The sequence below is a fragment of the Arabidopsis thaliana genome, chromosome 4 (genome assembly GCF_000001735.4).
Source record: "Arabidopsis thaliana chromosome 4, partial sequence".
Classification (NCBI taxonomy): Eukaryota; Viridiplantae; Streptophyta; class Magnoliopsida; order Brassicales; family Brassicaceae; genus Arabidopsis; species Arabidopsis thaliana.
The window spans coordinates 12,436,944-12,450,842 of record NC_003075.7 but is presented as its reverse complement, the minus strand read 5'-3'; the positions used below and the strand labels follow the sequence as shown (position 1 = coordinate 12,450,842).

The following is a 13,899-nucleotide window of genomic DNA, read 5'->3' as shown; positions in this document are numbered from 1 at the left end:
AGCAAAAAAAAAAGCGTAGCTTTGCTTCTCTATTTAAACCAAAAATCAGTTTTAATTTTACAAAAAAAAAAAAAACTTTAATTTCAAATTTATTTGGTTTATGTTTTAATACACTTTGATATTTTAGTCAAAAACAAATAAATAATGGGTCTATGATAAACACCTTTATACTGTATAATATAGAAAATAATTGGTTGTTTTACACTGTACTAATTGAAAGAGACTTTGTAAGTTATAATTATAAATAGCTTTTTACTTTTTTTCTATACGTACTAAACAATTAAATGCAATTGCGTTAGTGGATGAAGGAATTAGTATTAGTTACTGGATAAATCATAAATGTGTTGGCTTTTAAGGCTGGTACGGAGCGTGAGGGCGCGTGCCGTTGTCGTTACGGTAACAAAAGTCGATCAAGAGACATTAAACAGTAACACCCGTCATCGTTAAGAGTCCGTCACTTTTACCGTTTGCTCTTATGCAGGCAACAATACTGGCTAGACTTGGATTAGAGACGAAGCAGCTTTGACCTCCTTCTTTGGATAAATTACATTTCTACCACTAAATGGTGGGACTAACATAAGCATGTGGGAAGTGTTTCCATCTCTGATTTTTGTTCTTTTCACCTTTTGCAAGAACTTTTTTCCAACTCCACATTTTACTAATTAGAAACATCAAAATTTATTTGAGTCATGATATATGTTGATCGTTGCCAAACAAATATTATCCGGAAAAATTACTTAAATACTTAGAAAAAAATGTTTTGATTAAATGTTTTTTTTTTAGAATTTTGAACATTAATATACGTGAAATCTTTTGAACCGTTAAAAAATGATCGATGATGGATAAATAAGTAGATGTTATAAATAAGCGATTAATATCACTTATAACATCAAGATTAAGTTTCCTAAAAATCTTATGATACTCAAATTGAAGGAACTCAAAAAGTATGACAAGCGACAAACGAAAAACACTAAATAAATCTATTTTACTAATTTAACCAAGATATGTAATATAATAATTTTTGTTAGTATAGTTATGTTTACCATATAAATTCAAATCCTTATAATGTAGATATACATATATGTTGGGTTAGTTATTTATTTTAGTTTTTTTATATGATAAGATTATAACTCCCAAATATTTATTTCAATACAAAATTTAACATAATAATTTTATTTCCTAAACATTTGTACCATCACTAGTAGTGTAGTGCATGGATTTTCGTATAGTAAACTAAGTGCGATCTTTAGATGATCAATAAATTTAAATTTCTGCATCAAAATCGTATATTTGCTGTAGTCATTTGGCAATGAATAATGCCAAACTTTTTAATAAATAATAAGCAAAATATAAAGATGAAAAAGCCTATACTCCATAGTCCATATATTTATATACCAATTAACTAATTACTTTATCGTTTAGTTCTAATTAATTATGTTTAGTATATTACTAATTATGACAGAAAACGTCACGTATGACGTATTTTTGACAATTTCTGTTCCCTTTAAGGATATAAATAAGCAAGATGCCTTAAAACCCACCACCACCATCTCCGGATCTTCTCTTTCTCAATTTAGACTATTTTAATCGTATTTATTTTAGTAATAAATTGGTATCTTGTCCCCCGTATATTCCCCAGAGCTTGTTCAAACGAATCTCAACTGTAATATAGAATTTTCGTGTCCACTTAGAAAGCATTCATTCCCATATATATCTCCCACATGTTTGGTCTCAAATGAGTTCAATCATTTACTGATTTTTAGTCAATTTAGTGGTACTAATTCTAAGAATCTCAATTGTTCATCTATTTTTAACCCAATAGTCAATCGGCATACCACTTCTTCAAGCCCTTATCGAATTCACTCGCTCATGTAGTCATGTGTTTTGTAGAGATTTTTAAGTAATATCTTCTTTCTTGTTTGATTTAATTGGCTAATATTTTTTTGGGGGAAACTAAAGGTATAACTATTGCAAGAACATTGACTTGATGATTATGTATGTGTGTTTTTTTCTCTAAAAACATTGACATTGACTTGGTGATTCATGAGCAAGAAGGTAATTTCGTGATTAACAAGGTAATGAATCTTCTATTAAAATAGTAGGTTACTGATTCCCTGCTTCTTGATGGCGTATTCCCTGTTTTCACCTCTGTATAAAAACATACGTCACAGAAAGTTACTCATATTTGACAGCAAAAATCTAGAAGCAATGAATATGTTCATTTAAAAAAAAAAAATATGATATGTTCAGAAAAAAACTTTCATCTTAAATTTGCTTTAGTTTGTTAGGTCATGTGTTCGATATTCTTGATTCTTGAATTTACTATTTTACATATCGAGGATTAGTGATCAGTAAACAACATTTTTTAGGTCTATACTATCAAATCCTGGCTTTGATTTAAGCTAGGTATATATCACAAGCTATAATTAATATATATATATATATATATATACACATGTTTTATACACACAGAGAGGACAATATATATGTATATATATGATACAAGAGTTAATGGTAATGTTTTTGTGGAACGTGTGTTTCAAATAAATACGAGACGTTGCGAGTTTCTCCAAATGCGTTTCTGTTGCCAACATGTCCACGAGTTTTTTCGTGATTTATCTTCTTATATATCCAAAAATTTACTTCAAACCACATTATTTAGCAACGAGTTTTGTTATTATTATTATCATTCAAAAATCTCGGAAAATCTTTGTATAGTTCGAAATCTAAGAAATGGGTTATAAATGTCCTATAAGTGGCTACGGAAAAGGAATGATAAGTAGGCTTTTACGTACATCTACACATAAAACCCACAGAGGTCGATAGTGGGAAAGATAATTAGGGTTTAAACATTTATAACTTGGCTTTTAGAGTTCTATTATAAATCATAAAATGGTACAAAAAGGAGAGAAACTTCCAATCAATGTAAGGATTTGTGTGAATGATTATCTTTACACTGCTCATTATTGAAATGGATGGAAATAGAGTTTTGTATAAATAGCTTTATTGCTTGACACCTGTCTGTTAACATAATGGACTATACTTTATACTATGTATATGCTCGTGTGTGTGTTTATTTAACTTATATTTCTAATCAAAGAGTCCCTTAACCCCCTCTTAAGAGTCAAGGGTCACATTTGGAAATTATTAAATAATTAAAATGGTACTTAATAGTAGTATATGATACTGATAATGTAGTTGAACAAGTCATCTTGCCGTGAAATGTTTAGTAATTTAGTAAATGAGGATTCTAAGATGCGTAAAATAAAACATGAATAAGACCTATAAACAATAATTAAATAAGTATCTATACGTGTGAACAACAACACTCTAACTATATCTAGATTTAACTCCATTGTTTTTCTGGACACGTTAACTGAACATGGAAAACAATTTTTGAATGAAGATCTTAAAATTTAATACGTACTAATTTTACAAAAAAAAAAAAAAGAATAAAGAGAGAAAATAGCAAAAGATATATAGTACTATGATTGGCTGGACAAAGATAGAGTTTGCGCACCCATGTGGAGACCAACCATTTGAATGTTTCATGGCCTATATATCCTATACACAATTCATTATTTTTTTGGTCGTCACACAATTCATTTATTAACGAGTGGAAATATTTAATAAACTATGGTATACACTCTAATCGCAATTTAGTCCAGATTCATAACTCCTATGAGATGGATAACATATTACTTATTTTTCATATAAATTATATATATATATATGTATATAATTGTTTATTTTTCAAAAATAACACAAAGTAGAATAACTTTTCAATCCTACGAAAAGGGTCAGTTTCAGTTTTACCACTTTGAGGTTTTTTTCCAGCTTCTCATGCATTTAAAAGAAACAGTTATTCAGAGAAGAAATTAATAAAATAATATTAAATTCATGAAAAGGTAACAACATCTAACAATGGATAAATACTAAAGTGTAGAGGAGGGGTTAGACAGAAACATACATTATCATCATAGGAGAAGTTGATGTCCTGAACGTACGTGAACTAACAACGATATACATTAGCAGGCATTGATGGTTCATGGTTTCAAGTTTTAATACTGATTTGATTAAGAAGGAATATTGAGGTTTTTGAATAACAAAAAAACTGAAGAAAGAGTCTATAATCACTTATGAAAGTGTTAAGACTTAAGAGTAATTATATTGAGGATTTTATTCTAAATTATGGAATATTATCCCAGCACTAGTTAAAAATAACTTATCAGATGATCAGCTACCAGATTTTTCATTGCTGTTGGTCAAGTGTTTTGAAAATCTTAAAACAGAAATATAAAAGTTTTGAAAATGATAGAAATAGTAGAAGCCTATCCGTTTGGGTTTCAATTTAGGACATTTTCCACGGGAAAATATAATTCTGAGTGTTAAAGCAATAAAAACAATCCGAATATGAGAGGGACACTTTATCATATTCTTTTTTTCTAATCAAATATATTAATTTTTAAAAAATACTTAAATACAAAAAAAATTAATTAAATTATTAACTTATAAAATGTATTGTAAATTGAAAAGAAAGGGACCACATATTTTTTTATTAATTCAAGCAGCCGGATAAATAAAGTTTAGACATGGAAATGTTATTGGTCACTGATGTTGTAATTATTATATTATTAGTGAACTAATAATAATGGTTTTAGTAGGATAGATTATTGGACCGGCTAAAAAACAAATATTCCGGGATAAGTGGGATCTTTGTTCCTCACGTTTCCTCCAAATGATCGATGTTGACTTTCATTGACTTACTCTGTGAGATTCCCCTAGCCGTAGGATATTTGAGTACTCTTCTTAAGTCCGTCAGATTCGGAGGTTCCCAAATCGTGGAATACCATCATCCCGAATCTGGTGCAGTTACAGAAACGCCATTACATGAGTCAACAACTTTTGTTTTTCACTATTATTATTCATTGTTTAACAGTTTTATTTTGTATTGTTGGATAGGAAAAAACATTTGGCTAGCCAAGTTGTTGAAACTCGTCGCACAAGCAATTCGACTTATGTATTAGAAACATAACCTTGTCCTAAGATGAAAATATAGCTAGAAAATTACTATCAATATTCTAACCAATTCCGAATACGCAGTTTTGTTGTTCATTTTTTTGTTTCCTCTAGGGCGAGATTGATTCAAGACCATACACACTATGGATGAAAACAACTTCTTATTAATTCTCCACACCGTTTGTGGGGATGATGGAGGAGTGGTGGTGCACCATGAGCCATCGTCCATTATGAAGCTCAAAGACATTGGTGATGTTGAATTGACCTATGTGATGGAGCGCGATCGTGGAGACCCAAGCCACGCTGCTCAGAATCCGTGTCCTCGATTCAATGACATACGTTGGAAACCCTATCTCCCAGTTGTCGAAACAGAAGTCCCATCTTTGCATCACTGCGTCAAACCTAAAAACGAAGCAATACAAGTGATAAATCAATACGATGTTTAAAACGCTCTAAACATTGGAAGGAGCCACATTTCTAGAAAAATAAAAAGACAAAGATTATAGTAAAGGGTAGGTAAGTAAGTACCCGGTGAAGAGTTCACCAGAGCCGTTGAAGCACTTGACATAGTCAGAGTTGAGCCATAAACTAGTCATTCTGGGAAGTGACCTCGAATCGAGGATGCTAAAGAATTTATCATTCACAGTCATGACTTGTTTAGTAACTGCAAAGAACGCCTTCCACCCATTAACCGGAGTTCCACCATTTGTTTCCTCTGTAAATTCCTTTGTTGTAGAGAATGAAATGAAGGAAAACAATTGGATCAGCAAGACCAGTCTTAAGGCAATATCAATGAATTCTAAGAAACCTGAGAGTGCAAGAATAAATCTCATTTCTTCAAACCCTAAGAAGCACATTATTCCATAAAGCTACAACAACAACAAGACAGAATGGTTAAAGAGAGTCCAAAATTACTTGGAAATAAAGGGCTCTCCAGAGGACATCGTCATTCGCTGTCTTTCTCATGGAGGAACTCGTCATTGATAACTGGCAGAGACTTGAGTAATCTAAGTATCTGAGCGCGTAGCATGTAACCTCCGGAAACAATTGCTCGATCATCGACATTCCCGCCGCGTTATCATTACCGAACTTCGACACCACCATTTCCTAAACCCTTTTTTTGGTGGAGTCGAGAATAGTGAGAAAGAGGGCAAAGGATCAAGGGGATTGTTTTGTTTTGTGGTTCCTTAAAATTTAACCCTAAAAAACAAAACCGTTGTCTCTCTTGGAAATTGGGAAGAAATTCGTTTAATTCAGTTTCGGTTCGGTTTAGTTATTTTTGGTTTTCAATTTATTTGGTTTTCTAAGCACCGGGCAGATTACATTTACACCTATGGAAGTTGGAACATCAAACACTAAAGAAAATCAGTTGTCACTGATAGTTTGGGTCCAATATTATCAATGAAAGTTCTTTCTACTCCTAATCCTAGGGTTACAAACTTTAATAGCAAGGCACTGTTATAAAAAAAAAAACCTAAGCCTAACTCTGCTATCTAAGAGAGTAAATGAATGAAAATCATGATGCTGCTGCTTAGCAGTATCATGACCCAGCCACTATCCGGCCATAGTGATCGAGCTTTATCCGTAATAGACATCCCCAGAAATGCCCAGAGTCGTGTTGAGACTAACCGAATCGTTGCTAAGACCACGAAAAAGAGGCTTATCAATAGAACTCCCAGCTCTTTACTCTCTAGATTAGCTTGTTCTTTCACAATCTTCTCTACATCCAATCTGATATCAAGAAACAAGAAGAAATATGGGGTCAACTAAGAATACGTTTCAAGTCATGGGATAGCTCTCCGCTTGAGATTTCAAATCCTCTGTTTTCTCTATTTAGGAATAAAAAAGAGTACTGACCTCAATGCAGAGTTTCCTCTAGCCAATGATTCTACACGGGAAGCTACAAGAGTTTTCCATAGCTCTAGGTCTCTAAGTTCCTTTTCCTGCTCAAAGAATATCAAATTCATTGGTAGTTTCTTCAACGGACAAAGACTTAATCATAAGAAATTATTGAATTTACCATTTTCCCTTTCCATTCTGTGATCTCTCTGATGTCAGCTTTGCTTTTCTCCACAAGTACTAGGGTTTTCTTCATCTCCAAGCTAACCTCTGGTTGTTTGTCATTCATTTTCTTTACAGAATCCTCAAGAAGCGATAAATTCATCTCAATCAATTTCACTTTCTGCATCATCACTTTCAAAACGTTATGCTTCTCCTTGACTTCATACTTTTTGTCTCCTATGATATTAATCGTCTTCACAACATCATCTTTCTTCTTCTGAGCTTCAGTTTCTTTGCCAATCTGATCTGTCCTATTGCTTTTTATTTCCCCATCTTGTTTTTCATCTGCAGTTTTTAGTTCCACCATAGCTGGTTTACTGGGAGGAGTCTCTGATGGAACAAACAGATCTTCAAGCATTTGCTCAAGAGCATCAATGCCAAATACCTCCACAACACTCAGAGTACAGTAAAACTCAGACCCATAGTGACTAACTAAATTAAGTTTCAGATATCTCAACCATTTAGGTTCCGGGAGCCGGAATGACTGGATCTGCTTAACGTTTGCAGCCGCAAAACTCCCAGCAGGTGTCCACATATCACTAGGGAAACTCAGACTCCCTGACAAGCTAAACTCTTTGGGATTCGAAGAGTAATGCTCAAAATTTGCAATTCTCACCGTATCAACCAGTGTCTCCTCGGCGAGCTCAATCACAACATACTTATCTGACACTGAACAGGGATTTCTTAGATACTTATCATGATCTTTGCCAAGCACATTGCTAGCTCCTTTTGCTTCCTTGTTGTGATCCACAACTTTAGCACCCTTCATAGCAGAAGCGTAGTTATACCCATTTCCATCTGGTTCTAACCTATAACGAGTCCCATTATTCACAAGCTGTGATGAGCCATTAACTTTGAGACTCTTGTCTTCAAGATTGACATATCTAGGATCACGAGCTTCCAGAGTTTTCTTGCTTATTCTTCGTTCTGGCAACACAACTTTGCAGATCAACAAAGCGTTGTTCACAAGAACATGCTCATACACATCTTGTAACTGGCCTTTTCTCAGGAGACAAAAGTTGTTTTCTTTCTCAGTGGCCTGAGGGAAGACAGAACTCGTGGAATTCAGTGTCTTTGAGACTGATCCATCAGTGTAATTCCCAATTCTATCTACAAAATAAATTGATTTCTTCAGAGGAACACAATATAGCAATCTCTGGAATATACCCCCCAAGTTAAAAGACCCTAAATTTGTTTCCTTAATTAACATTTGAAATGATAACGGAATCTCTCTCAAACAAGGAAGAACACTTACCTGCATTACCATAATCATCATGGCTTTGGCCAAGCTTGGAGTAGACGAGGAAGAGGAAGCACCAGAGTAAGAGAACGAGAGAGATAGAACGCTCGAAGAAGCTGCCGCTTCTGGAATTAAAATTATCAGCCTTGTCGGAGATTCTGACAATTCGAAACCTTTGCAATTTTTCATTCAGGCATATCGTCGAACAGCTTCCGCGCCTCGCCATATCTATAAAGCAGAGAAGAGATCTATACTCGTGTGTGACATGCACAGATGGAGAGAGTCAAGAGAGATCGTTGGTTGTATGACTATGACCTGTATCTGTAGAAACCGAGAAGAGGGCACGAGGAACAAGAGCAAAAGAAGACGGATGAAGAAGAAGAAAAAAGGTAAGAAAGAGAGTGCATGACTCGTGTTGTTGCTGTCTTGTGTGGTTTGAAACAAAGAACCAAACTTTTTGTCCGTCGATTTCCTCGGAATTAAAACTTTTTTTGTTTCTAAATTTATACTTAAGTTTGTCTAATCTATTGTTAGCAAATCAAAGAAGTGTCTTTGACCCAAGTTTTTTTCTTTATTTCTGTAAATTTAACTGTCCGAAACTTCAGAGATTGAGTCGAAGTTACAATGACGGACAATGAATAAACCTAAGCTTAGTGATTTGATGTCTCTGGGACGCCGGAATCATACTTGAGCATTGACGTCGGTAGAGTGATTAACAAGGACAAAGTCGCCGGATTCACGCCGGAGATGTTCAGGGACAAAAGGAAGACTTCCCGGATTTTGCTCTTGTAAGAGAGAATTTAACGGAGTCTGAGGAGGGTAATGGTCAAGTATGAAGTCTATTGCTTCTCCACTTATCTCTTTCTGGTTCAATAGAACCTACACATGGGAAAATAAAAGTATGAACAAATCAAACGAAAACGCAATTGCGGTTAAATGTTTGAAATTACCTTAACGGTTTTGAGGAGAGCGGTTTGGTTTTGCCTGAGGAGAGAAACTGTTTTGTTATACATCTGGCTAATGAGTTCTTCGCTTCTATGTGCGACTTCATCATCCATGTTGAAGTTAACTGGCGGCTCGACGAGGTCATAGTCGTCATAGAGAGATCCTTCAAAGTCTAAGCGTGGTCCCACGAACTGAGGTCTCTTTCTCCATGGTGGTGGTTCGCCATGTATCACCATTGGGTTCTCCAGGTTCCATCTGAAATCCAAATATATATAAGTCTTGAGTAAGAAGAAGCTTTTACTTTAAAGGGGAATGTGAAAATATGCAAAATTGGGCCTCTCACATGGTTAAGATTTTACGAGCTAGCCATGAGGCGTCAGAGAGATAATCGACTGATGCCTTTGAAGTATCTGAACCGTAGATCACTTCTTCTGCAGCTCTTCCTCCGAGCAAGACCTGAAATAGAAATTTTAGAAGTATAATAAACTCGTAACATCGAATATTAGAGAAATGAGTGAAGAGTTTTTTTAATAGAGAAAAAGAAGCACCTGAAGACGATGAAGCAGTTGTGGAAGACGACCAAACATGTAGGACTCATCATCAAGCCGATGAAACACAACTTGAGACAGTGTCTGACCACGAGGAATGATAGAAACGCGATCGCACCGCTCAATCTTTGCATTCTCATACCGCAATAAAAGATGTGAAGTGATTGCCACTCCGACTTCAGTTGTGGCTCTACGACACTGACCTTGATGTCCCAATTCTAAACCAATACGTGTCGGACCAACAGTGAGTCGGTCCACAGCGTCGTCCATGTCTGATTGAAGAATCGAGTTATGCGTTTTCCTGACAGCTACAAGAGCAGCCTCTTGAACCAACTGTGCCAGTTTTGCTCCGGACCATCCTGTAATTGATATAAACAATTACTTTAATCAAAGTTTTATACAGGCCAATACGTTCAAACACATAAGTTGTCTATGGGAAAAGGTACACCATGAGCATAACAAATATTCTTTGCAACATCAATTGTAGATTTTATACCTGGTAAGTTACTTGCATAAGATGATAAGTCAACAGAATCCGACATCTTGACTTTGCTGGCATGAATCTTCAGAATATCCAATCTCCCTTTCGCATTAGGGGGACGGACTCTTATCTGATAAGAAGATTATTTTTAACGGTCTATCCGGTACTCTTAAGTCTACAAAATTAATGCAAGATAAATTCAAATGGCTTGCGATTGTCGTTTGGTTGTTTATTAATTCGAATAACTGCTATCAAAAATTTGAGAACAGAAGATTTAGTGTCTAGATTTTGTTAATCACAAACCTTTCGATCAAATCGACCTGGACGTAGAAGAGCAGGGTCTAACAAATCTCTGCGATTGGTGGCACCCAAGAAAATCACACCTTTGCCTGTGTCAAAACCATCAAGCTCGATGAGTAGCTGGTTCAATGTGGTTTCTCTTTCTTGTGTGGCCGCATTGTACAACTGGTCTGAGTTTTCCTTGAAAATCCCTTGACGTCTAACGAATACCAAAATATAAAGAGCGATATCAGTTAAACTCCGTCTCAAGTTGAAAAATTATGCAAGGAAGGTAGTATATCAAAATCTAGATACAAGGGACGAAAATATTGTATACCGAGTTGCTAAGGCATCAATTTCATCGATGAAAATAACGGATGGCTTGTTTACCTGCACAAGGACATAGACATCATCAAATACTATTTAACATCTCTGCACAGAAATGTATAAATACACATATGTCCAATCACCTTAGCTCTTTTAAACAGATCTCTGATACGAGCTGACCCAACTCCAACAAGAACTTCGACGAATTCAGATCCTGCCATTTGGTAGAACGGTACACCAGCTTCCCCCGCAATGGCTTTTGCAACGAGTGTCTACGAAAGCAAATCAGGTTAGGTTAGGCTCTATATTGCTAGCAACTGGGTTGTCAAAAGATCCTTGTAGATAAAGCTAATCGACTACAATAAGAGGTAAACTGATCATTGACAATTGTATAAAACATTGAGATTTTATAAGATCTCAATCGAGAATAGGAATCAATCATAACTTGTTAATAGCAACTAAACATTCAAAACTTTTTTAAGACAAATTTCAGGTTTAAGTTGAAGGAGTAGTGATGATATTGCCAAACACTCAGCATACTCTGAAATACAACCATCAACCTCAGCAGAATTGATCTCAACAGGCACCACTGCATGTTTGATTATCTATAGTATTTCTTAGTATTCTAAAGTATAATGCTGCTACAAAAATACTATTCAATACTTAACAATAAATCTTTTCGATTGGCATTAGCATAGATGGTTACACATACCTTGCCACAACCAGGGGGACCCTCCAGAAGAACTCCATGGGGAGGTTTAATTCCCATTTTATCAAACAGGTCGGGATTCTTCAAGTACTTTACAAGCTATCAAGAAAATGAGATAATCGTAATGAGACTAAGAGGTTAGTAAGCTTCAGATCCCGGTTTCTCTCGAGCTTCCAAGATTCAACGAAATAATGTCATGCAACTTTATACTTGATGGGGTAGCAGTGAAGCCCTAATGGTAAGGGTTTTAGAGGCTAAGCTAACCAAGAATGCACATAATAAAACAAGAGATCCATACTCAGGGAAGAACTGGCGCAAGCATACTAAAGTAATTGCACGAGAAATTTGGTCAAGCGATACCTCTTGAAGTTCATCAACTGCTTCATCAATCCCTGCAACATCAGCGAATTTAACACCGGTTGAACCCTGAAATATAATCATTGAAGTCATAAAAAACTCAACCAAAAAAGTATTAGAACTGAAGAAACATGCATATAGGAGTAATGGTTAGAAACTTACATCAACACGAGCTTCTGCTTTAGACTGAGAAAAAGCAATCCCTTGCCATAAATCCTGCAAAAACATTTGAAGTGATTGAGGGCGCAAGCGATATCAATAGATTCTGCAAAAAAGTGTTGAGTGATTAAAGTATTATACCCATTTCCTAAAGTTCTTTGGTCTCCGTGACAGTGTGAAACGAACAAGAAGAACCATAGTCATGACAACAAGTAGGATTGGTTTGAGCATCTCCAGACTTGATGCTACACCACCAAATGTATAGAAATCAGAAATCCTTGAGAAGATGCCCCCATCGGCGAGAACATCAACAATGTAATCCCATGATTTTTCAAGAACACCAAGGAAGACGCCAACAAAAAGTTTGAGGAATGGCTTTGCTATAGGCCAAACAACATATACTGTAGTGACAAAGGCGAAACTAGTGACTGCAAAAACAGCTGAGGCTAAGAATCCTCCAACAACAACTGCGGCTGCAGCAATAACTGCTGTCACCATTCCCAGCTCAACCATCACTCTACTTGAAATAGAAGACGCAACAGGGTTTGGGAAGTCCGCCACTTTTCCAACCCAAGACTGCAAACATATAAACTCAGTCAATAACAGAACAAAATAGATCTGTTTGTCAACCTAGTGAATAGGTTATGAAAAATTCCTAACCAACACAATACAAAAATATTGAGGACATTAGATTATATAATCTAGTAGATAAGATCTAAATGAACAAAAGCGTGATCACCGTCATGTGCCTTTCAATTTCGTACTGCGGACCCGTGTATTCTTTCAGAAGAGCTTGAGCTTCTCCAACTTCAAGCTTCATTGACCTATCAAGAAACAGATCAATAAGAAAATCATACCAATATTCTCCATACATCAAAATTAAAACTTTTATTCTTCTTCTTAATCCTAGTAATTCACCATTTGGTTCTCTGTAAGCTCTTGACTCCAGGAATCTCCTTAAGATCAACAATAAAACCTCTATAGCCACTCGTATAAGAAACACCAGAAACTTCCTTCGATGTAAGCAGCTTAACTTTATCATTCTCCATAGCTTTTCTAAAATCTTCCAAACTCATCTTTGGTAAATCTTTCACATTTTTCTCAAACTCCTCTTCTTCAGATAACTCTGGCCCAAAAACTTGCTCCGGAACATAAAGCTTTCCTTTGTACTCCCTCAAAATATCACTCAAATAAACAGACTCTTCGCTTTTGTCTGTCTCTGTTTTCTTCTTCGAATCAAACTTCCTTTTGATAAATTCAAACGCACCCGTCGCCGCATTGGTGCCTTTGCTTAAATCTTCTCTCTCCTTCAGATTATACAGCTTATCACCAACTCGGTAACGAGGTTCCACTTGGCTAGGATTCTCCTTCAAAACCCTAGTTACGAAATCGTCAGCAGCAGGGGAATTGTTCGTCTCGCCGGAGCTAGATGACCCAGTTTTCAATTCGCACAAAACTGTAAACGACCGACGCAGAATTGGAGCTCTCCATCGAGTTTGAGTTCTCGCGGAGAAACTCGATGTAGTCGCGTGTTTCAATATCGATCTCTTGGGGTTTTCTGGGATTGAGAACCGAGTACCGAGTGAGAAAACATTGTCTATAGACGCCATTTTACGACGATAACCATGTACAGAAGAAAAAGAAGCTTCACTAGAATCGCATTGCGAAATTTGAATCTCTCTTCGTTCTGGATAAGAAAATAGAGCAATCGGAGGTTTATTCAATCTCAGGAGGTTTTTGTTCTGTTAGCTCTAAATTACAACAATTCGACCCG

The 13,899-nt window shown here is 35.7% G+C and overlaps 4 protein-coding genes across 6 annotated transcripts; 1 reads left to right on the top strand and 3 right to left on the bottom strand.

The window, feature by feature from the left end:
- Positions 1–4,938: 4,938 nt before the first annotated feature.
- AT4G23960 (F-box family protein) lies at positions 4,939–6,078 on the bottom strand (the record flags this gene model as incomplete). 2 transcript variants are annotated; one of them, NM_001341635.1, is made up of 3 exons in its annotated part: positions 4,939–5,421; positions 5,548–5,744; positions 5,935–6,078. In NM_001341635.1, the coding sequence occupies 3 exons, from the start codon at positions 6,076–6,078 to the stop codon at positions 5,184–5,186; spliced, it is 579 nt and encodes a 192-aa protein (NP_001328160.1). The 2 variants fall into 2 exon arrangements, with proteins under 2 accessions (NP_001328160.1, NP_194127.1); NM_118528.1 differs by lacking the exon at positions 4,939–5,421 and having other exon boundaries at positions 5,520–5,744.
- AT4G23970 (uncharacterized protein) lies at positions 5,163–5,465 on the top strand (the record flags this gene model as incomplete). Its single annotated transcript, NM_118529.1, has 1 exon — positions 5,163–5,465. The coding sequence occupies one exon, from the start codon at positions 5,163–5,165 to the stop codon at positions 5,463–5,465; it is 303 nt and encodes a 100-aa protein (NP_194128.1).
- A 217-nt stretch (positions 6,079–6,295) lies between the features above and the next one.
- AT4G23950 (Galactose-binding protein) lies at positions 6,296–8,796 on the bottom strand. 2 transcript variants are annotated; one of them, NM_001203890.1, is made up of 4 exons: positions 8,336–8,796; positions 7,040–8,190; positions 6,877–6,965; positions 6,296–6,750 (listed from the first exon to the last, which is right to left on the bottom strand). In NM_001203890.1, the coding sequence occupies exons 1-4, from the start codon at positions 8,544–8,546 to the stop codon at positions 6,513–6,515; spliced, it is 1,689 nt and encodes a 562-aa protein (NP_001190819.1). In that variant the 5' UTR covers positions 8,547–8,796; the 3' UTR covers positions 6,296–6,512. The 2 variants fall into 2 exon arrangements, with proteins under 2 accessions (NP_001190819.1, NP_194126.5); NM_118527.6 differs by having other exon boundaries at positions 6,377–6,750; positions 6,877–6,962; positions 8,336–8,762.
- A 16-nt stretch (positions 8,797–8,812) lies between these two features.
- Positions 8,813–13,735, bottom strand: FtsHi1 (FtsH extracellular protease family; the record flags this gene model as incomplete). The annotated part of the gene is made up of 14 exons (NM_118526.3): positions 8,813–9,199; positions 9,271–9,520; positions 9,609–9,721; positions 9,814–10,172; positions 10,310–10,424; positions 10,598–10,793; positions 10,911–10,963; positions 11,044–11,172; positions 11,613–11,708; positions 11,970–12,035; positions 12,129–12,182; positions 12,267–12,701; positions 12,865–12,949; positions 13,044–13,735. 14 exons carry the CDS (start codon positions 13,733–13,735, stop codon positions 9,002–9,004), a joined length of 2,841 nt encoding a protein of 946 aa, NP_567691.1. The 3' UTR covers positions 8,813–9,001.
- Positions 13,736–13,899: the final 164 nt, after the last annotated feature.